The 23,899-nt window shown below is 38.3% G+C and overlaps 1 protein-coding gene across 1 annotated transcript in view; it reads left to right on the top strand.

The window, feature by feature from the left end:
- LOC138855205 (protein FAM50A) overlaps window positions 1-23,899 on the top strand; it is a 58,815-nt gene that overhangs the window by 2,302 nt on the left and 32,614 nt on the right. Inside the window, exon 2 of the mRNA XM_070103239.1 lies at window positions 15,901-16,105. Within this exon, the coding sequence (XP_069959340.1) occupies window positions 15,926-16,105 (180 nt within the window). The 5' untranslated portion in view covers window positions 15,901-15,925. The remainder of the gene's footprint in view (window positions 1-15,900; window positions 16,106-23,899) is intronic.

Here is a 23,899-nt window from a genome sequence, read left to right as displayed (position 1 = left end):
AACTGGCAGGAAATGGCAGAAATCGTGCACCAACTCCAGTCATTTCTGGAGTGGATTCACAGTCGAGGGCCTCCAATCCAAACCAACAGATACAGAAATATGGATCCCAAGTTACAACCTATACAGATGCGACAGAGTGAACAGGCAAAACGGGGGGTACGGGGGTTAGCCTGTATATCGCAGTCACTTATTTGCACAGAACTGCTTAATGCTTCAAATAATGCAGTTGAAGTTTTAGCAGTAAAGATCGAGAACCAAAATCTAGTCATTGTGGTAGTCTACAAGCCTCCGGATGCAACGTCCCAGCAATTCCAGGAACAGCTGTTGAAAATTGACCACTGTCTGGAAAATCTGCCAGCTCCTGCCCCGAACATCTTGCTCCTGTGGGATTTCAACTTAAGGCACCTAAAATGGAGGAATATAGCAAATGTTGTTGCAGTGATAACACCAGGAGGCAACTCAGACGAGAACTCACACACACACACGAGCTTTTAAATCTCTGCACAAAATTCAACTTAAACCAGCAAATAATAGAGCCTACTAGACTGAAGAATACACTGGACCTCATCTTCACTAACAATGATGATCTGATACGAAATGTCACCATATCAAAAACAATATACTCGGATCACAACATAATCGAGGTTCAGACATGTATGCACGGAGCCCCAGACCGACATAATGGGATCAGTCACGAGCGAGCCTTCACCAAATTCAACTTCAATAACAAGAACATAAAGTGGGACCAAGTAAACCAAGTCTTAAACGATATAAGCTGGGAAGATAGACTAAGCAGCAGACCCCAGCTTATGCCTAGAACAGATTATGATGTATGCTCAAGGCATATTCCTTTAAGAAAAAGGAGGAGTAGATGTAAAATAGAAAGAGACAGGCGATCCCTTTACAGGCGACGGAAAAGAATAACAGAGCGGCTAAAAGAGGCCAATATATCTGCAATGCGTCTTCAAGCAGGCACTGGACAAGCACCTAAAGTCGGTACCTGACCAGCCGGGCTGTGGCTCGTACGTTGGATTGCGTGCAGCCAGCAGTAACAGCCTGGTTGATCAGGCTCTGATCCACCATGAGGCCTGGTCACAGACCGGGCTGCGGGGGCGTTGACCCCCGGAACTCTCTCCAGGTAAACTCCAGACACTGGTCAGAAAAACAGCAAACATCGAACTAAAGCTAAAGGAATCTTATAGGAGTCAGGAATCGCGGGAAGAACTAAAAGCCATATATGAAATCGAAAGAAACCCAAAGTATTTCTTTTCTTATGCCAAATCAAAGTCGAGAACAACATCCAGTATTGGACCCCTACTTAAACAAGATGGGTCCTACACAGATGACAGCAAGGAAATGAGTGAGCTACTCAAGTCCCAATATGACTCGGTTTTTAGCAAGCCGCTAACCAGACTGAGAGTCGAAGATCTAAATGATTTTTGTTTATGAGAGAGCCACAGAAATTGGTAAACACAAGCCTATCTGATGTTATCCTGACGCCAAATGACGTTGAACAGGCGATAAATGACATACCCATGCACTCTGCCCCAGGGCCAGACTCATGGAACTCCGTGTTCATCAAGAACTGCAAGAATCCCCTATCACGTGCTTTTACCATCCTAAAAACAGACATAGCCCCACTCCACAAAGGGGGCAGTAAAGCAATATAGCAAAGAACTACAGACCGATAGCGCTAACATCCCATATCTTAAAAATCTTTGAAAGGGTCCTAAGAAGCAAGATCGCCATCCATCTAGAAACCCATCAATTACACAACCCAGGGCAACATGGGTTCAGAGCAGGTGGCTCCTGTCTCCCAACTACTGGATCACTACGACAAGGTCCTAGATGCACTAGAAGACAAAAAGAATGCAGATGTATATACAGACTGCAAAAGCCTTCGACAAGTGTGACTATGGCGTAATAGCGCACAAAATGCGTGCTAAAGGAATAACAGGAAAAGTTGGTAGATGGATCTATAATTTCCCGACAAACAGAACACAAAGAATAGTGGTCAACAGAGTAAAGTCTGAGGCAGCTACGGTGAAAAGCTCTGTTCTGCAAGGCACAGTACTCGCTCCCATCTTGTTTCTCATCCTCATATCTGACATAGACAAGGGTGTCAGCCACAACACCGTGTTTTCCTTTGCAGATGACACCCGAATCTGCATGACAGTGTCTTCCATTGCAGACACTGCAAGGCTCCAGGCGGACATTAACCAAATCTTTCAATGGGCTGCAGAAAACAATATGAAGTTCAACGATGAGAAATTTCAACTACTCCGATATGGTAAACATGAGGAAATTAAAACTTCATCAGAGTATAAAACAAATTCCAGCCACACAATAGAGCGAGAAACTAACGTCAAAGACCTGGGAGTGATCATGTCGGAGGATCTCACCTTCAAGGGCCATAACATTATATCAATCGCATCTGTTAGAAAAATGACAGGATGGATAATGAGAACCTTCAAAACTGGGGATGCCAAGCCCATGATGACACTCTTCAGGTCGCTTGTTCTATCTAGGCTGGAATATTGCTGGTTTAGAAAGACACGTAAGCAAACACTATAACATATTTATTAGAAAACGTTTCGGTCCTGGGACCTTGAAATATTGCTACACACCTGGAATATTGCTACACACTAACAGCACCTTTCAAGGCAGGTGAAATTGCTGACCTAGAAAATGCACAGAGAACCTTCACAGCACGCAAAACGGAGATAAAGCACCTCAATTACCGGTAGTGCTTGAAGTTCCTGAACCTGTACTCCCTGGAATGCAGGCGGGAGAGATACATGATTATATACACCTGGAAAATCCTAGAGGGACTAGTACCAAACTTGCACACGAAAATATCTCTCTACGAAAGCAAAAGACTTGGCAGACGATGTAATCCCTCCAATGAAAACCAGGGGTGTCACTAGCACGTTAAGAGACAACACAATAAGTGTCAGGGGCCCAAGACTGTTCAACTGCCTCCCAGCATACATAAGGGGGATTACCAATAGACCCCTGGCTGTCTTCAAGCTGGCACTGGACAAGCACCTAAAGTCGGTACCTGACCAGCTGTTCTTGTTCTGGTTGTTCTTGTACTGGTTGTTCTTTTGCTGGTTGTTCTTGTGCTGGTTCTTGTGATGGTTGTTCTTGTACTGGTTGTTCTTGTACTGGTTGTTCTTGTACTGGTTGTTCTTGTGCTGGTTGTTCTTGTGCTGGTTGTTCTTGTGATGGTTGTTCTTGTGATGGTTGTTCTTGTGATGGTTGTTCTTGTGCTGGTTGTTCTTGTACTGGTTGTACTTGTGCTGGTTGCTATTGTGCTGATTGTTCTTGTGCTGGTTGTTCTTGTGCTGGTTGTTCTTGTGCTGGTTGTTCTTGTACTGACTGTTCTTGTACTGGCTGATCCTGTATAAGGTGTTTTTGTGCAAACAGTTCAAGTGTAATCTGTTCCAGTGTAGGCTGTTCTAGTGCAGGCAGTTCCGGTGTAGGCTTTTGCAATGCATGCTGTTCCAGTGCATTCTGTTCCAGTACAGGCAGTTCCAGTGTAAGCAGTTCCAGTGCAGGCTGTTCCAGTGTAGACTGTTCCAGTGTAATCTGTTCCAGTGCTGGCTGTGCCAGTGTAGACTATTCCAGTGCAGGCTGTTCCAGTGTAGGCTGTTCCACTGCAGGCAATTCCAGTGTAGGCTGTTCCACTGCAGGCTGTTCCAGTGTAGGCTGTTCCAGTGCAGGCAGTTCTAGTGTAGGCTGTTCCAGGGCAAGCTGTTCCAGTGCATGCTGTTCCTGTGCAGGCAGTTCCAGTGTAGGCTGTTCCACTGCAGGCAGTTCCAGTGTAGGCTGTTCCACTGCAGGCTGTGCCATTGTAGACTATTCCAGTGCAGGCTGTTCCACTGCAGGCAGTTCCAGTATAGGCTGTTCCATTGCAGGCTCTTCCAGTGTAGGCTGTTCCAGTGCAGGCAGTTCTAGTGTAGGCTGTTCCAGTGCAAGCTGTTCCAGTGCATGCTGTTCCAGTGCAGGCAATTCCAATGTAGGCTGTTCCAGTGCAGGCAATTCCAGTGTAGGCTGTTCCAGTGCAGGCTGTTTCAGTGTAGGCTGTTCCACTGCAGGCAGTTCCAGTGTAGGCTGTTCCAGTGCAGGCTGTTCCAGTGCATGCTGTTCCAGTGCAGGCAGTCCCAGTGTAGTGCTGTTCTAGTGTAGGCTGTTCCAGTGCAGGCAATTCCAGTGTAGGCTGTTCCAGTGTGGGCTGTTCTTGTCCAGGATGCTCTTGCATGAGATGTTCTTATACAGGATCTTCTTGTGCAGGCTGTCTTTGTATAGGTTATCCTTGTATAGGTGTCCTTGTACAGGATGTCTATATTCTACTGTTTTTTATCCAAGCTGCTCTCAAATTGCTGTTCATATGTTGGCTGCTCTAAATTTTGGTTAAAAAATTGCCTTTTTTGCTGTTAACTCTTGAGACAAAATGCACCAATTTTTTTTTCACATAATACAAATTTATGCACTGTAAAAGCTACTTAATGCTGGGCATTTTAAATTATAAATAAACCCTTGAGTCCCAGAAGGACCTAAACTCAATACAGTATTACCCAAAGTTATCTGGATTCCTAACCATTTGTTGGGGTATTTTGGATTCAGTCTTTACTGTATATTTATAACACTGTTGTGCTGAACACAGTCATTATAAAATTCAAAACATCAATAACTGATTTGCAGTTTTTACTGCTTTGTAATCTGAGTACCCATATTAATGATTCTTCACTCCTGCTCTTCAGAATGACCCTTGTGGATTTAGTGCTTAGTTTTGATTGTAATACATCCTCTCCTCACTTAACGACTTAGTTCCATTTCTAAGACCACGTCAGTAAATAAATTCATTGCTAAGTGAGGAGCATACTATAATACAGGTCCGCCATCACAAATCCGGCAATCAGTTATTCGGTTCCTTCAGTTATTCGGCACAAATTTTGGCTAGCATAATTTCAAATTTCCAGGGTCGCCACACCAACCTGCTGGTACTGTTTCAATTCAAAGTTTATTCTCTATAAGGATTACAATGCTGAGTTTACATAATTTGGTTATTGTGTGGTTTACATGTAGTAAAATAATAATTACAGAGTGTACCACTAGAACACCTAGCATGGCTAGGCATTTCGAGCAGACTTATATTAAATCTTAAGTTTAAAATATTACAAAATTATGAGGTAAGTTTGGTGGCGCTACTTGCTGCATAAGTCATTCCAATTTCTTTTTCTCCATTTATTGTTTTAACCTGCTTGCTTTTAGCCCTAGCCATGGTTCCAATGAATAAAAGAAATGCTTCTCATTATGTAAAGCACCTACACAGTACATTATCCATTAAAGATAAGGTGGCTTTGAAGCCACTGTCGGTTGTCATGAGCTCAGTCTCATGATGCAGGAGAATATGCTTTATTATTATGCTAATATCAACACTACAGCTTATTTGCCAATCACAATTGATCTAATATGACATAAGAAACAATATAAATAACATAAAACATGTTAAATACTCGAGAATAAATAATATTTGGCATAATACCGAGCAGTTCGACGGAGGTATGAAGAGGATATGGTATACAAATACCATTCTCCTATCCCTGTCTTGGTGGCTTATATTAGAGAAAACGGACTGTAGCACAGGACTAACTGTGATATATACTCGTACTCCACCATAAACATGAAACAAAAAAGTTATTTTCTCTCTATAGATTGTTACACATAGCAGCATATGTGTAGAGAACCTAGGATAACCCAAAAAAAGTCAATGTGGCTTATTTTTAGTACCTGGCTTGGGTTAGCCATATATGATTTTTGGTAAATATTCGATTCCCAGCCAGGGTAGAAACATTAGGTGTGTTTCTTTACACCTGTTGTCTATGTTTACCCATCAGTAAATGGGTACCTGGGTGTTAGCCAACTAGTGTGGGTGTTATCCTGGGACACTGACCTAATTTTCTTGAAATACTCTGCATAACAAGCAGCTTTCTATATAGTAGTATGTCACTGATGTCAGCTAGGCCTGTATACCATGTACGTGTGCGTGTAGTAAATAAAGATATTATTATTATTATTATTACTATTATTATTAATTATTATTATTATTATTATTATTATTATTATTATTATTATTATTATTATATTACTTTCTCAGTTGTTTGTTGGGTTATCTTATTCAAATTTGGGCAATGTATGATGGAAAGATACTTCTTCACGTACACCAAAAATGAAAGAAATCAAACCATAAATAGCAGAGTTCACTTCTCAGCCATTAGCGGCCGCTTAGCGGTATATTTTTGTATGGTTGTTATGGTTATATTCTCATTTTTTCAGTCTCATTTAATAGAATGAAAGATATATTACAGAAATAGATATGATTTTGATTGCTTTCATGACGAAAAGTACCTTGAAATTGCGCTCACAGTAGTGAAAATGTTCTATTCTTTAGCGAAGCTCAAGAGTAAACAAATGACGTCACCGTCTAATACCTGTCCGCCTGCCAGTCCAAATTCCAGTACGGACTCAAGAATGGCTTGACATTATTTATACAATTATTACAATAATGTGGCAGTCTGCATAACAGTAAATCTTCTATTTTTTTGTGAATAAAACTTCCAAATGAAAGCAAGAGTAATATAAGAGGGGCCTGTAGCCATGACTAATGAACAGAGAAAATGTTATTTTAGTGCCAGGAATGTCTGCATTGTTTATTCTGGGTCCTATTTTGAAATTGGCATCTGTTGAAATTTGTGTGAAATCGGCCAAATTGCCAATTTCTGACCACTTTATTGGGTAGTTGAAATAAGTGAATGGGCAGTTTCTTGTACTCAGTTGACAGACTAGAAGTAAATAAGTTTATTCAGTTATACACAAATACAGTTACATAGATTATCATACATAGCAGCGTATGTATAGAGAACCTAGGATAACCCAGAAAAGTCAGACAAAGTGACTTATTTTCAGTACCTGGCTTGGGCTTGCCATATATGATTTTTGGTAAATGTTTTTTTTTTCTCGGTTGTTTGTTGGGGTCTCTCATTGAAACTTGGGCAATGTATGATGGAAAGATGCTTCTTAACGTAAAACAAAAATAAAAAAGACGGACGATAAATAAGGGAGTTAACTTCTCAGCCATTAGCCGCCTCTTTGCAGTATATTTTCGTAAGGTTTTTATGGATGTATTCTCATTTTTTGGGGCTCATTTGATAGAATGGAAGATATATTACAGAAATAGACATGATTTTGATTGCTTTCATGACGAAAAGTACCTTGAAATTGAGCTCAAAGTAGTGGAAATGTTCGAGTTTTGCCGATGTTCAATGAACTGTGTAAGTCAGGTTGGTTAATTTTATTAAGTGTATTCTAACCTAACCACTCTGTAATTCGGCAAACTCAGTAATCCGGCACACTACAGCTCCCAGTGATGCCGGATTTGTGATGGAGGACTTGTAGTAGTGGGTTTGTGTCAACCATCTTTGATGTTGTTTTATGTCACCTTTGCACTATTTATAAAATTTCTGCTATATTTTTAAATATTTATACAGTAGTATACTGTATGTTGTAATAAGAATAAAGGAAATCAGCTCTAATATACATTATTGAGATATGCATACTGGACAGAGAGCCCATCATAAGTCCGAGTCGTCGGTAAACGAGTATGTCACTATGTGAGGAGAGACTGTAATCTGGCTCTTCATTGATCCCATTGTGATTACCCTGGGCAGTCCTATTTGATTTTCAAGTGATAAATAAAATGATTACGTATCTAGTTCTATAGGAATGATGAATGATTATTATATGGTAATCTTGTAACATTTGGAATAAAAAGGCACATTACTGTGACTGGAACAATACACTAATAATCCACTCATAGGAGAATGCAGCTTATGATGATGTTTTGATCGAACATGGAGCTTTGCCTAGAAAAAAAACCCTCTGGTTCTTGAGATCTGCTCAAGGCACATTCCATTAAGAAAAAGAAAGAGAAGATTTAAACTAGAAAGAGAGAGATGCTCCTTATACAGACGAAGGCGAAGAGTCACAGAGCTGCTGAGAGGGGCCAATACATCTGAAATATGAAAGGAGGCACTGGTCAGTGAAATTGCAAGTATTAAACTTAAGCTGAAGGAATCTTATAGGAGACAAGAATTGCAGAAAGAGCTAAAAGCCATAAAGGAAATTGAAAAAAAAAAAATACTACTCTTATGCCAAATCTAAGGGAAACACAGCATTCAGTATTGGGCCCCTGCTTAGGTGAGATGGGACAAACACAGATGACAGCCAAGAAATGAATGAGATACTTGAGTCCCTATACAATTCACTGTTCAGCGAGTCGCTACCCAGACTAAGGGTTGACATTCCAAATGAATTCTTCATGAACGAGACTCAAAATTTGATCATCTCAAAAATCTCGGATATTATCCTAACACCACAAGACTTTGAAAAGGCAATAAATGACATGCCCATGCACTCTGCCCCAGGCCTAGATTCATGGAACTCCATGTTCATGAAGAACTGCAAGAAACCCCTGTCACATGCCTTCACCATTCTGTGGAGAGGGAGCATGGACACAGTGGTCATCCCACACTCACTAAAAACAACAGACAAAAACCCTGCTTTACAAAGGTGGCAGTAAAGCAATTGCAAAGAACTACAGACCGATATCATTAACATCTCATATCATAAAAATCTTTGAAAGGGTTCTAAGAAGCAAAATCGCCAACCACCTAGATACCCATCACTTACACAATCCAGGGCAGCATGGGTTTAGAGCAGGTCGCTCCAGCCTGTCCCAGCTACTGGACCACTATGACAAGGTCTTGGATGCCGTAGAGGATAAATAAAATACAGATGTAGTATACACAGACTTTGCAAAAGCCTTTGACAAGTGTAACCATGGTGTATTAGCACACAAAATGCACAACGAAGGAATAACAGGAAAAGTTCGTAGATGGATCTATAACTTCCTGACAAATAGAACAGAGAGTAATAGTAAACAGAGTAAAGTCCGAGGCAGCTAAAGTGAAAAATCTCTGTTCCACAAGGCACAGTACTTGCTCCCATCCTATTCTTCATCCTCATATCTGACATAGACAAGGATGTAAGCCATAGCTTCATGTCTTCTTTTGCAGATGTCACCCAAATTGCCATGACAGTGACCTTCATCGAAGACACTGCAAGACTCCAAGTGGACATCAATCAAATGGGCCACTCAGAGCAATATGACAGTTTAACCCTTAAATGGTCCAAACAGATCGACGTTCAAATTCATAGTGCTACAAAAGTAGATCTATTTTTTTACATATTTTCAAATATAACAAAAAAAATAATGTAGATAAAAGTTTTTTACACGTTTTCGAATGTAAAACAAAAAAAAAGATTACATTTTTTTACATACTTTCAGATGTTGAAAAAACGTATATACGTATACGTTTGGACCGTTTAAGGGTTAATGAAGAGAAACTTCAACTACAGTAGGGCCCTGCTTTATGGCGTTTTGCCTTTTGGCGCTCTGCTAATATGATGTTTTCAAATTATGACCAAAACTCACCATACAGCAATCTGTCTTTCTAATACGGCGTGCCACCCGGTTTGTTTACATTCTCTGTGAGCATATCTCTATTATGTCTGGAAACTTTCCAAAATTTCAAGTGTTTTAAAGTTATTAAATGTTTTATATATGTTCTGATAATAATACTTGTGTACCTGTACCTAAATATACTTACACACTGTGCTGGCATGCAGGTACACATTAACCCCTTGACTGTCGCAACCCCCAATCCTGAAGTGTCTCTTGGTGTCGCAAAATTTCAAAAAAAAAAAAAAAAATTCTCATGAAATGACAGAGAATCTTTTGCCGATTGTAATGACACCAAAACCATGAAATTTGATGGAAAACTGACGGAATTACGCTCTCGCGAAGTTAGCGACCTCGGCGATATTTACAAATCGGCGATTTCTCCCACTTTGACCCCTATTTTCGGCTAATTCCATTGTTCCAGTTGATCTAACTCATAGATATTTCTTTAGAACTCCATTTTTTCTATCGATTGAGTACAAGAAACTGCCCATTTACCGATTTCAACTACCCAATAACATGGTCAGAAATTTTCAATTTGGCCAATTTCACGAAAATTAAAAAATATGACAATTTCAAAATACGGTCCAGAATGAACAATACAGACATTCCTGGCTCTAAAATAACATTTTCTTTGTTCATCAGTCACATCTCCAAGCCCCTCTGATATTACTCTTGCTTTCTATTTTGAATTTTTATTCAAACAAAAAATAGAAGATTTACTGTTATGCAGACTACTGCAATACTGTAATAATTGTACAAATAACATCAACCCATTCATGACTTCACATTAGAATGGCTAGTTGGACACTTATTGGATAATGACATCATTTGTTTACTTTTGAACATCGGCAAAAATCAAACATTTCCCCTACTTTGAGCTCCATTTCTAGGTTCTTTTTATAGTAAAATCAATCAAAATCACCTCTATTTCTATAATATGCTTTCCATTCTATCAAGTGAGACCAAGAAAACGAGAATACAACCATAAATACTATACAAAAATAGACCACAAATTCGCCATTTTAATTAAAAAAAAAAGGTTGGAGTTTTTTTTTCTCATTATGCACTGCATGCTCCAAGATTTTTTTTATATGGTGCACACTGACCACACAGACCCATTCTCTCACATGTGGGCCTACCAGCTTTCTCCTGCTTGATTTGAAGCCGCTAGAATTTATGAGTATATATACGTCAAACATGGTACCTCGTAAGACGTATATATACGACGTCAACAGTCAAAGGGTTAAAATCACCAAGAGTGTCCCTCTAGTCTTTGCGCCATAGTAATACTAATAGTATATAATAATAATAATCACTCTTGGGCACATTAAATGTCTTATTTTATGTTAATATAGACATTTTCATTAATCCATCTATGATATTTTCTTCAAAATTACATAAGAAACACGTTACATAGCACATAAACATGCTATGTTTATATGCTGGGCGGAGGGAAAACATTACGTTTTCTCTGGTTCAGCACCAATGAAAACGTGTATGAATCTGCGTTGGGCCTAGTCACTCTACTTTTGTTTACAGTTCTCGGCATGATTTGTTCATTACTTCTCCCTTCGTTTATGATGGCATCTACAGGTAGTTGTTAGAAATGATTAAATTCAGTGAACAAGGTATGTCAATGGTAATAGTATGGCTCTGGGCCACAGTGTAGGTAGCCGGTAGGTGTAGCCCAGGCAGATAAATACTACTCACCCCTCATCCAACATTAAGACAACACATATTTTAAGGTAAATAATGAGTGTACTGTATGTGTATTTTAACTCTCTGGGCTGCTTTAAATATCGTATATTAAGTTTGGGACGGGGAGCCAGGGCTACCTACACCTGACTTCCTACAGATAAATACTGCTCACCTCTCACCCTACATTAATAAGACTACAAATATTTTAAGGCAAGTAATGAATGTACTGTGTAAGTATTTTACTTTTTATTGTGTTTTTTAATGCCTAGTTCTATTACTAACTTAATACGTATAAATTAGTGTAAACTTGTCTGGCATTTATATGCGTTTATAAATGGAAAAAAATGTCGTTCTGCTTTCCAGTGATGCCTGCTTTTTGAGGATAGCCTGGAACCTAACCTGTCGTGTAAGTGGGGCCCTACTTTACTCAGATATGGAAAACTTATGGAATTAAAACTGTATCAGGGTATACAACAAATTCTAACCTTACAATAGAGCAAAATACATAGTAATGTGAAGGATCTGGGAATGATAATGTCAGAGGATCTCGCCTTCAAAGAGACCACAACAATGTATCTACCGCATCCGCTAGGAAAATTATAGGATGTATAATGAGAACGTTTAACCCTTTCAGGGTCCAAGGCCAAAATCTGAAGTGGTGCCCCAGTGTCCAAGAATTAAAAAAAAAAATTGTTATTTTTTCTTATGAAATGGTAGAGAATCTTTTTGTGAAGGTAATAAAACAAAAAGTACGAAATTTGATGTAAAATTGACGAAATTATGCTCTCGCGAACTTTGATGTGTCAGCGATATTTACGAATCGGCGATTTTGCCGACTTTGACTCCCATTTTAGGCCAATTACATTATTCCAGTCGACCAAATTCTTAGCTATTTAACTAGTATTACTTCTATTCTATCGAGTGAGCACAAGAAATCGCCAAGTCAACTGTTTCAACTACAAAATAAAGTGATCGGAAATTGGTAATATGGCCAATTTAACACAAAGTTCAAAATATTCCAGTTTCAAAATAGGGTCCAGAATAAACAATGTAGGTATTCCTGGCACTAAACTAACATTTCCTCTGTTCATTAGTTATGTTTTGAGGCTTTACAAATAAATTCCATTTTGATTTTTTATTCACATAATGAATTTTTATTCACACCAAAAAATAGAAGATTTACTGTTATGCAATATTGTAATACTTGTATAAATATCATCACCACATTTGTGAATGTATATTAGACCCACCAGCTGGTGTGTATTAGACGTGTGAGGTCGTTTGTTTACTCTTGAATATTGGCAAAAATTTAACATTTCTGCTGTTTTGAGCTCAGTTTCAAGCCATTTCCAGTGCTAAAACCAATCAAAATCATCTCTATTTCTGTAATATGTCTTCCATTCTATCAAATGAGACCAAGAAATCGCAAATACAACTACAAAAAACACAAAAAAAAAATACTGCAAAGTTGCTGTTTTAATCGAAAATCACGGTCTCAGTTTTTTTCTCTCATTATACACAGTGTGCTGCAGGATTTGTTTTATGTGGTGCACACATACCACATAGATGTATTCTCTCATATCTAGGCCCAAATTTACCACTCACAGTTTATCAGAGTGAGCTGAGCTCATGGTGTAGATCTACGGTTTGGACCCTGAACGTAAAGCCGTAGATCTATGGGATGGACCCTGAAAGGGTTAAAACTAGGGATGCCAAGCCCATGATGATTCTCTTTAAATCGCTTGTTCTCTCTAGGCTGGAATACTGCTGTACACTAACTGCCCCCTTCAGTGCAGGTGAAATTGCTGACCTGGAGAGTGTACAAAGAACTTTCACAGCACACATAAGTATGATAAGGCACCTGAATTACTGGGAACGGTTGAAATCCCTTGATTTGTATTCCCTGAAACACAGACGAGAGAGACATGATAATATACACTTGGAAAATCCGAGAAGGATTAGTACCAAACTTGCACACAAAAGTCACTCCCAATGAAAGCAAAAGACTCGGCAGGAGATGCAACATTTCCCCAACAAAAAGCAGGGGTGCCACGAGTACACTGAGAGACAACACAGTAAGTGTCAAGGGCCTAAGACTGTTCAACTGTCTCCCGGCATACATAAGGGGGATTACCAATAGACCCCTGGCTGTCCTCAAGAGGGCACTGGACAGGCGCCTAAAGTCAGTACCTGACCAGCCGGACTGTGGTTCATATGTCAGTTTGCAAGTGGCCAGGCTGATCAGACCCTGATCCACCATGAGGCCTGGTCTCAGACCGAGCCGTGGGGGCGTTGACCCCCGAAACCCTCTCCAGGTATACTCCAGGACTGTTAGTTACACCGTTACTAGTCAGTAATCCAAGTGGGACTGAAATGTCAACATAAGTTTCACTCTGCTATGTGCAGGATATTTGTGTATTGTCTCATAACAAATGTAAAGTATGGTAGCTCGACCTGCATTATCCAGATTGATTCTCCTAATTTATTAGCTACTTTTACTGTACCATAATTATTTATTTCCAGAATTCGGAAATAGAGACAAATGTTGAAGTTAGCCAGTATTATTGTTTCATCGTTAGTGTGTAATTTTATATACTGTACAGATACTACCTTAGCCTCGTGATCAAGGAACTGTTGGTGGATGGGTGGTAAACAGTTCCAGCCAATATGTACTTAAATTTGAGGCACAATTTTCAAACCTTAAATTCTTTAGTGTTTTGCTATACTATACAAGTCTTGTCTTGGATTGCAAACTAAATCATTTCTTGTACACACACGTATGCAATACCTTCCCATGTGTATTTCAGTTAGAACACTGTACAGTAATTCACAAGGTTCTGTTATTCTTAAATCGTTTTTACTAGAGGTTGTTATGTAGATGGTGTTGATTATTCATTATTTTTTGTTGGTACCATTCTGTTTATTACAGTATACAGTACACTACTGTATAAACATTTAAAAATATACTACAAATGTTATAAATGATTCAAAGGTGACATTAAAATAATATTTAAAGATGGTTGACACAAACCTACTACCATTACATATAGTATGCTCCTTGCTTAACGACCTACTTGTAGGAATGGAACCCTTGTCATTAAGCAAGGAGAGCCTGATGTATAAATATACTATACAGTATATAAAAATAATAATAGTAACCTTCTATTTTGTCTTTGTCATCATCGATGTTTATTTTTTATTTTAAACAATCAAATCTATTTTCAATATTTTCCAGGATTTGGTTTTTGTGCAGAATTATCCTTGTAATGTTTCCTAATTCACTCTCACGCTATAATATATACAGGTCTCCCTTGCTTTATGTTTCATTTGTATGTGATGTCTTAGAAAGTACATTTATTTAGGTACAGGCACACATAATTACAATTATGCTGTCCTATTTTAATATCAGTAATGACATGTATGTGATATATGGTTACCATATGTGATCTGTGCCTAGGTAGTAGGTTGGTAGACAGCAACCGCCCAGGGAGGTACATACTACCGTCCTGCCAAGTGAGTGTAAAACGAAAGCCTGTAATTGTTTTACATGATGGTAGGATTGCTGGTGTCTTTTTTCTGTTTCATAAACGTGTAAGATTTCGGGTACGTCTTGCTACTTTTACTTACACTTAGATCACACTACACTTGCATGTATAAGCATATACATATGTATATACACACCCCTCTGGATTTTCTTCTATTCTCTTACTAGTTCTTATTCTTGTTTATTTCCTCTTATCTCCATGGGGAAGTGGAACAGAATTTTTTCTCCGTAAGCCATGCATGTTGTAAGAGGCAACTAAAATGCCAGGGGCAAGAGGCTAGTAACCCCTTCTCCTGTATAAATTACTAAATTTAATAAGAGAAACTTTCGTTTTTCTTTTTGGGCCACCCTGCCTTGGTGGGATTCGTCTGGTTTGCTGAAGGAAGATGATGTGATCTGTGTGGTTTGCAAAGCACTGTGAAGATTTTAATCATGTATAATTAAGTACAGTGGACCCCCGGTTAACGATATTTTTTTCATTCCAGAAGTATGTTCAGGTGCCAGTACTGACCGAATTTGTTCCCATAAGGAATTTTGTGAAGTAGATTAGTCCATTTCAGACCCCCAAACATACACGTACAAATGCACTTACATAAATACACTTACATAATTGGTCGCATTGGGAGGTGATCGTTAATCGGGGGTCCACTGTATTTATGTCGTGAATGATCTTGGTACAGCTGCCATGGGCCTGGAATACTACTACACCATAAAACAAGGGATGTCTGTATTGTAAGCCTCTCTGTCTCTATCTGTTCTTTGTTATTCCTGAGGAAGCCAGCTAAGCAAACATTGAGTAAATTGAGCTTCCTGTTTTGTACATACAGGCAGGCCCCATTTTACAGCTTTTTACTAATACAGCAGTTTTCAGTTATGCCCATTCTTCATTTATTCAGGCTATATTCACCACTCACTATAAGCTAAAGACGAAAATATTTTAAGTGAAAAAAGGTTATGATTCACTTTACAGTGATTTAAATTTTCTTTTGTAATTATGTGTACTATGTTAATATTTTTTAAATTCTTATACTATATGTATATGTATTTTACAATATACTTTTTACTACAGAAAGGCAAGAGGGTGACCAGGTAAAATGGCACAGTATAAAGGAGCAGCCAGCGAGGCTGGTCGGGCCATGCAGATTAAAAAAAGAAGGGAACGAGAACAAGAGGAAATGGAGCAGAAGAAAAGAAAGTTAGAAGAATCATTAAAAATAAATAAGATTGAAAATAAGTTTGCTGTTCATTATGATGCAGTGGAGCAGCAGCTGAAGGTAAAGTGAGCATGTGTAAGTCAATTCTGATTTGATTTTTAGAATAATATGGATTAGAATTATAGATGAAATAATTTAAAAGTTTAATTTATCATAAGGTACATGTTGTACATAAATCCAATTTCCTTATTTCTGCACGATTCATCATTTGTACAGAAATGGATAATGTTTACATGTCATTGCATGTGGAAAGTCCCTGGTTATAGAGAGGATTTCAAGCAAGCTTAAACCTAACTGAAGAGGACAGTAAGTATTTTACATTTATTTATTTATTTATTAATGTGAACATGATACATGGAAGTACAAAGAAATACAGTGGTTAAGTGTAACATGCCAAAGCCCCTTGTATGCAGAGCATTATGGGCAGGCTTAAAATTAACTTAAGATTAACTAAGCAATGATATGTTCAGTGGTAAACATTATTGTAAACAAATAAAAATTAAGCACAAATGAGTATTTCAAAGACAGGTCATATGGTCATTTACTATGCTGCTGAGCATTCAGTAGAATGGAGTATTCTGTTAGGTAATGTAATTAAAAATAACAAAGTTTGATTGGGTCACAGGGTAAACATTTATGAGATACAATTATTCAGTATTTATTTAGTTGAGGGTGAGTAAGTGATTTTTAAGAAGAGACTTGAATTTATAAATAGACAGTGTTTCTTTTATATTCACAGGTAATGAATTCCAGATTTTTGGGCCTTTTATGTGCATTGAGTTTTTGCATACTGTTAGATGGACATGCGGAACATCAAAAAGTGATCTGTGCCTTGTGTTATGGTCATGTGTTCTGTTGAGGTTGGTAAGGAGACGTTTGAGGGGAGGGTTTATATCCGAGTTAAGTGTTCTATGTATGTAGTAGGTACAATAATAAGTATGGATGTTTTGTATGGTGAGTAGGTTTAGAGTTTTGAATATTGGTGGAGTGTGCTGCCTGTAGTGGGAATTTGTTATCATTCTCACTGCAGCCTTTTGTTGGGTAATTAATGGTCTGAGATGGTTTATTGTTGTTGAGCCCCATGCACAAATTCCATAGGTGAGATAGGGGTAAATAAGTGAGTGATATAAGGCCAGGAGGGCTGACTGTGGAACATAGTACCGTATCTTTGATAGTATGCCTACGGTCTTGGAAATTTTCTTGGAAATTTGTTGTACATGTGTTTGAAATTTGAGTCTATTATCAAGGTGGATTCCTAAGAATTTATGTATATAAAGACATTTTAACTTAACCTAACCTAACCTAACCTAATCTAACAACCTTCCTAAGTAACAAAGCTCAGTACAGTATATTGTAGTATCAGTGCTCTTATAGAGAAACCAAAACACAACAGTAAAGGATAATTATCAACAGAGAGGGGGTAAAATTATTTGACTACAGTATCTAGGCTCACAGTGCCTGTTCTACTAAGATTGTTGCAGTTTTTCAGCTCCTTTTATAAGTTGTTCAACATCTCTGGTTCTTTAATTTGCTTAGAGTTTCTGTAGATGTTCCACTGCCCATGGCTAACCTGCAGCATTCTGAAATCCATTGATAAGAAACACCAATATGAAAAGCAATATAGACAGGACTTAATACACAAAGATATTCTTAATATTCAACAGTTCTCACCAAATTAATAAAGAAAGCCAAACAACTGTACTACTCCAGCAGATTCACTGACACAAGAGGAGATATAAAAAAAGACCTGGAAAACACTTTCCCAGATTCTGGGGACCCACAAACTGAAAAAAAAAAACAAGAATATTGTCCTAACTAAACCTCATGAAACACCACTGCATCCCACTGATACAGCTAACGAGATAAACGACTTTTTCTCAAACATAGGATCTAATCTCGCCAGTAAAATCCCATGTACCAATGCCCGTGCCGGGGACTACCTAGATGGGAATTTCCCAAATTCCTTCTATCTTGTACCAACTGAGCCCACGAAAGTCACCACGATCATAAAGTTACTTAAAAATAACTCGGGGAATCTGTCTCACGTCCCACCATTATTGTACAAGCGAGCGGCTCATGTCCTTTCGCATGCTATTACATTACTTTTTAACAGGTCACTAGAAACTAGCACTTTCCCGACACTACTCAAGACAGCAAGGGTTACACCAATACATAAAGGTGATGACCCTACAGACGTAAACAACTATAGGCCAATATCAAACTTACCATTGCTATCCAAAATCTTCGAGAAACTCGTGCACAGGAGACTATATTCATTTATAACGTCACAAAACATACTCAACCCCTGCTAATTTGGATTCAGGAAAAGTAAAAGCACTAATGATGCAATTATAAAAATGCTAGACCTGCTTTACACAGCATTGGAAAATAAGGAATATCCACTAGGAATTTTTATTGTCCTAAGAAAAGTGTTTGACACAGTAGACCATGGCATCCTACTCCACAAACTTGACCACTATGGTATAAGAGGCCATGCGCTTGCATATTTTAAATCCTACCTTTCTAATAGGTATCAGTATGTCACCATTAAAGACACAGCCTCATCAATACGGCCACTTGATACTGGAGTTCCGCAGGGAAGTGTCCTTGGACCCCTGCTCTTCCTCATTTACATAAATGATCTTCCAAACATATCCCAACACCTGAAACCCATTCTCTTTGCTGACGACATGACTTATGTCATCTCTCACCCTAATCTTGCCACCCTCAACACCATTGTTAATGAGGAGCTGCTCAAAATATCGACTTGGATGACAGCCAATAAACTTACACTTAACACTGGCAAAACCTACTATATTATGTTTGGTAGCAGAGCAGGTGTTGCGCAACTTAACATTAAGATCGACAACACTCTAATTGCCAGACATAATGAGGGCAAATTCCTTGGCCTATACCTCGACAACAACCTAAATTTCAGCACCCATATCCAACACATAACAAAAAAAGTATCCAAAACGGTGGGGATCCTCTCCAAGATACGATACTACGTACTGCAAACTGCCCTTCTCACACTATACCATTCACTTATATATCCATACCTCACCTATGCTATCTGTACTTGGGGTTCAACTGCAGCATCACACCTAAAGCCAATAATAACCCAACAAAAAGCCGCAGTAAGAATAATCACTTAATCCCATCCCTGGCAACACACCCCCCCACTCTTCATAGATCTAAACTTACTCCCTGTTCAGAACATCCACACTTACTACTATGCAATCTATATCTACAGGACCTTAAATTCCAATATTAACCTTGACCTAAAATGCTTTCTTGATAGTTGTGACAGGATCCACGGGCATAGCACCAGAAACAAACATCTCTATGACATTCCCCGTGTCCGACTAAACCTTTACAAAAATTCAATGTATTTCAAAGGACCTAAAATCTGGAACACCCTACCTGAAAACTCTAGAACTGCAGACACATTCATCACTTTCAAAACTACAGTTAGAAAACATCTTATCTCCCTGATCCACCCCGACAACTAACTACATGATAACCACCTGGTGGTTCACAATTACACTCACTCACCCACTGACTATAAACCCAGAAATACTAATCTTAATCTTAAAATAATAAATCCTAACTAGTCATAAGTTTGCCTATGATACTCCAATATAGACGCCTTGTATTGTGCCAAAACAAAAGCATTCACACTGCTAAACTCACAAATTATGCGATGTAGTCACTTAGGCTTAATACCATAATCCGTAAGGATTTAATGTTAAGAATTAATCTAAGTCTGCTCGAAATGCCTAGCCATGCTAGGTGTCGTAGTGGCCCCCTCTGTAATTAGTATTTTATAACATGTAAACCACACAATACCCAAAACCTGTAAACCCCACATTGTAACCCTTATAGAGAATTGAATACAAGGGATATCAAAGAGGTATTGGTGTTTGGTGTGATGCCTGTGTGTTCTGTTACAGTTTTTTATGAATTGTTTGAGTTCATCATCAGCATTACAGCGCAGTGGTTTGAACATGTGGATTGAACAGTAGTAAATATAAATTGCATTTATATTTAGTAGGTTTGGGGATTTGAATAAGGATATAGTGTGTTGTGTACTGGTAGAGTTCAACCCTTTTAGGGTCCAGAGGCGAAATTTCAAAGTGTTCACCAGTATCCAAGAATTTTGAAAAAATAATTTTGTTATGTTTTCTTATGAAATGGTAGAGAATCTCTTTCTGAAGGTAATAAAACAAAAAGTACAAAATTTGATGGAAAATTGACGAAGTTATGCTCTCATGAATTTTGATGTGTTAGTGATATTTACACATTGGCAGTTTTGTTGAATTTGACTCTCATTTTAGGCCAATTACTTTATTCCAGCCAATCAAATTCTTAGCTATTTCGCTAGTATTACTTCTATTCTGTCAATTGAGCACAAGAAATCGCCAACTCAGCTGTTTCAACTACAAAATAAAGTGATTGGAAATTGGTAATTTGGCCAATTTAATGCAAAGCCCAAAATATTCCAATTTCAAAATAAGCTCCAGAATAAACAACGCAGGCATTCCTGGCACTAAACTAACATTTCCTCTGTTCATTAGTTACATTTTTCAGGCTTTACAAATGAATTCCATTTTGATTTTTAATTCACATAATGAATTTTTATTCAAACCAAAAAAATAGAAGATTTACTGTCATGGAATATTGTAATCATTGTATAAAAAATATCAACACATTTGTGAATGTATATTAGACTCACCAGCTGGCGTGTATTAGACGTGTGAGGTCATTTGTTTACTCTTGAACATCGACAAAGATTTAACATTTCCGCTACTTTGAGCTCAGTTTCAAGCCATTTTCAATACTAAAACCAATCAGAATCATCTCTATTTCTTTAATATGTCTTCCATTCTATCAAATGAGACCAAGAAATAGTAAATACAACAATAAAAAACATACAAAAAACACTGCAAAGTTGCTGTTTTAATCGAAAATCACGGTCTCAGTTTTTTCTCTCATTATACAGTGTGCTGCAGAATTTGTTTTATGTGGTGCACACATACCACATAGATGTATTCTCTCATATCTAGGCCCAAACTTACCGCTCACAGCTTACCAGAGTGAGCTGAGCTCATGGCGTAGATCTACGGTTTGGACCCTGAACGTAAAGCCATAGATCTACAGCACAGACCCTGAAAGGGTTAAGCTTGCTCAAATGCTCTGCATAAAAATGGGCTATCTGTATGTACACCTAAATGTCACCCATCTCTACAAATATTGTATTATGCTGAAATAAACTACAGTATTATTATTATTGTCTAAGGGCAATGTGTGGTGTAAATATTATGCAGAAAATTAAGAGTGTGGAAATTAGGAGAAGGTGTGGAGTTAATAAAAGTATTAGTCAGAGAGCTGAAGAGGGGTTGTTGAAGTGGTTTGGTCATTTAGAGGGAATGGATCAAAGTAGAATGACATGGAGAGTGTATAAATCTGTAGGGGAAGGAAGGCGGGGTAGGGGTCATCCTCAAAAAGGTTGTTGGGAGGGGGTAAAGGAGGTTTTGTGGGCAAGGGGCCTGGACTTCCAGCAAGCGTGCGTGAGCGTGTTAGATAAGAGTGAATGGAGACGAATGGTATTTGGGACCTGACGATCTGTTGGAGTGTGAGCAGGGTAATATTTAGTGAAGGGATTCAGGGAAACCGGTTATTTTTATATAGCCGGACTTGAGTCCTGGAAATGGGAAGTACACTGCCTGCACTCTAAAGGAGGGGTTCGGATATGTTGTGTATCTTTATAGGTATATGCTTCTAAACTGTTGTGGTCTGAGCACCTCTGCAAAAACAGTGATTATGTGTGAGTAAGGTGAAAGTGTTGAATGATGATGAAAGTATTTTCTTTTCGGGGATTTTCTTTCTTTTCTTTTGGGTCACCCTGCCTCGGTGGGAGATGGCCGACTTGTTAAAAAAAAAAAATTATTATTATTATTATTATTATTATTATTATTATTATTATTATTATTATTATTATTATTATTATTATTATTCTGAGAGCTGCCTTTTGTTGAGTTATAATTAATTTGAGGTATTTAGCCAAAGTGGATCCCAAGACACTGATTCCACATGTGAGGTCTGGGTAGATGAAAGAAAGGTGAAGTGTTAAGAGCATTGATTGTCAAACATAATAGGGAATTTTGTAGAGTATCCCTACTGTCTTAGAGATTTTTGTTGATATGTGTTGGATGTATACCTGCAGAGGGTTTTGGGGATCAATGCCCTCGGTGCCTTGTCTGTGATCAGGATGTTGGTGTTAAATTTCAGTTTGTTAAGAAAGCCTAGGGAAAGTATGGATTTGTCAGTTAAAAACAGAGTAGGGGAGTTAGTAGATGGGGAGAGGGAGGTATTAGGTAGATGGCGAGAATATTTTGAGGAACTTTTAAATGTTGAGGAAGAAAGGGAGGCGGTAATTTCATGTACTGGCCAGGGAGGTATACCATCTTTTAGGAGTGAAGAAGAGCAGAATGTAAGTGTGGTGGAGGTACGTGAGGCATTACGTAGAATGAAAGGGGGTAAAGCAGCTGGAACTGATGGGATCATGACAGAAATGTTAAAAGCAGGGGGGGATATAGTGTTGGAGTGGTTAGTGCTTTTGTTTAATAAATGTATGAAAGAGGGGAAGGTACCTAGGGATTGGCGGAGAGCATGTATAGTCCCTTTATATAAAGGGAAAGGGGACAAAAGAGATTGTAAAAATTATAGAGGAATAAGTTTACTGAGTATACCAGGAAAAGTATACGGTAGGGTTATAATTGAAAGAATTAGAGGTAAGACAGAATGTAGAATTGCGGATGAGCAGGGAGGCTTCAGAGTGGGTAGGGGATGTGTAGATCAAGTGTTTACATTGAAGCATATATGTGAACAGTATTTAGATAAAGGTAGGGAAGTTTTTATTGCATTTATGGATTTAGAAAAGGCATATGATAGAGTGGATAGAGGAGTAATGTGGCAGATGTTGCAAGTATGTGGAATAGGTGGTAAGTTACTAAATGCTGTAAAGAGCTTTTATGAGGATAGTGAGGCTCAGGTTAGGGTATGTAGAAGAGAGGGAGAATACTTCCCGGTAAAAGTAGGTCTTAGACAGGGATGTGTAATGTCACCATGGTTGTTTAATATATTTATAGATGGGGTTGTAAAAGAAGTAAATGCTAGGGTGTTCGGGAGAGGGGTTGGATTAAATTATGGGGAATCAAATTCAAAATGGGAACTGACACAGTTACTTTTTGCTGATGATACTGTGCTTATGGGAGATTCTAAAGAAAAATTGCAAAGGTTAGTGGATGAGTTTGAGAATGTGTGTAAAGGTAGAAAGTTGAAAGTGAACATAGAAAAGAGTAAGGTGATGAGGGTATCAAATGATTTAGATAAAGAAAAATTGGATATCAAATTGAGGAGGAGGAGTATGGAAGAAGTGAATGTTTTCAGATGCTTGGGAGTTGACGTATAGTCCTTGTGGCTTAGCGCTTCTTTTTTGATTATAATAATAATAATTGGGAGTTGACTTGTCGGCGGATGGGTTTATGAAGGATGAGGTTAATCATAGAATTGATGAGGGAAAAAAGGTGAGTGGTGCGTTGAGGTATATGTGGAGTCAAAAAACGTTATCTATGGAGACAAAGAAGGGAATGTATGAAAGTATAGTAGTACTAACACTCTTATATGGATGTGAAGCTTGGGTGGTAAATGCAGCAGCGAGGAGACGGTTGGAGGCAGTGGAGATGTCCTGTCTAAGGGCAATGTGTGGTGTAAATATTATGCAGAAAATTCGGAGTGTGGAAATTAGGAGAAGGTGTGGAGTTAATAAAAGCATTAGTCAGAGGGCAGAAG

Source organism: Cherax quadricarinatus, chromosome 85 (genome assembly GCF_038502225.1).
Source record: "Cherax quadricarinatus isolate ZL_2023a chromosome 85, ASM3850222v1, whole genome shotgun sequence".
Taxonomy (NCBI): Eukaryota; Metazoa; Arthropoda; class Malacostraca; order Decapoda; family Parastacidae; genus Cherax; species Cherax quadricarinatus.
The sequence above is the reverse complement of the archived record's forward strand: the minus strand, read 5'-3'. Positions and strand labels throughout refer to the sequence as shown.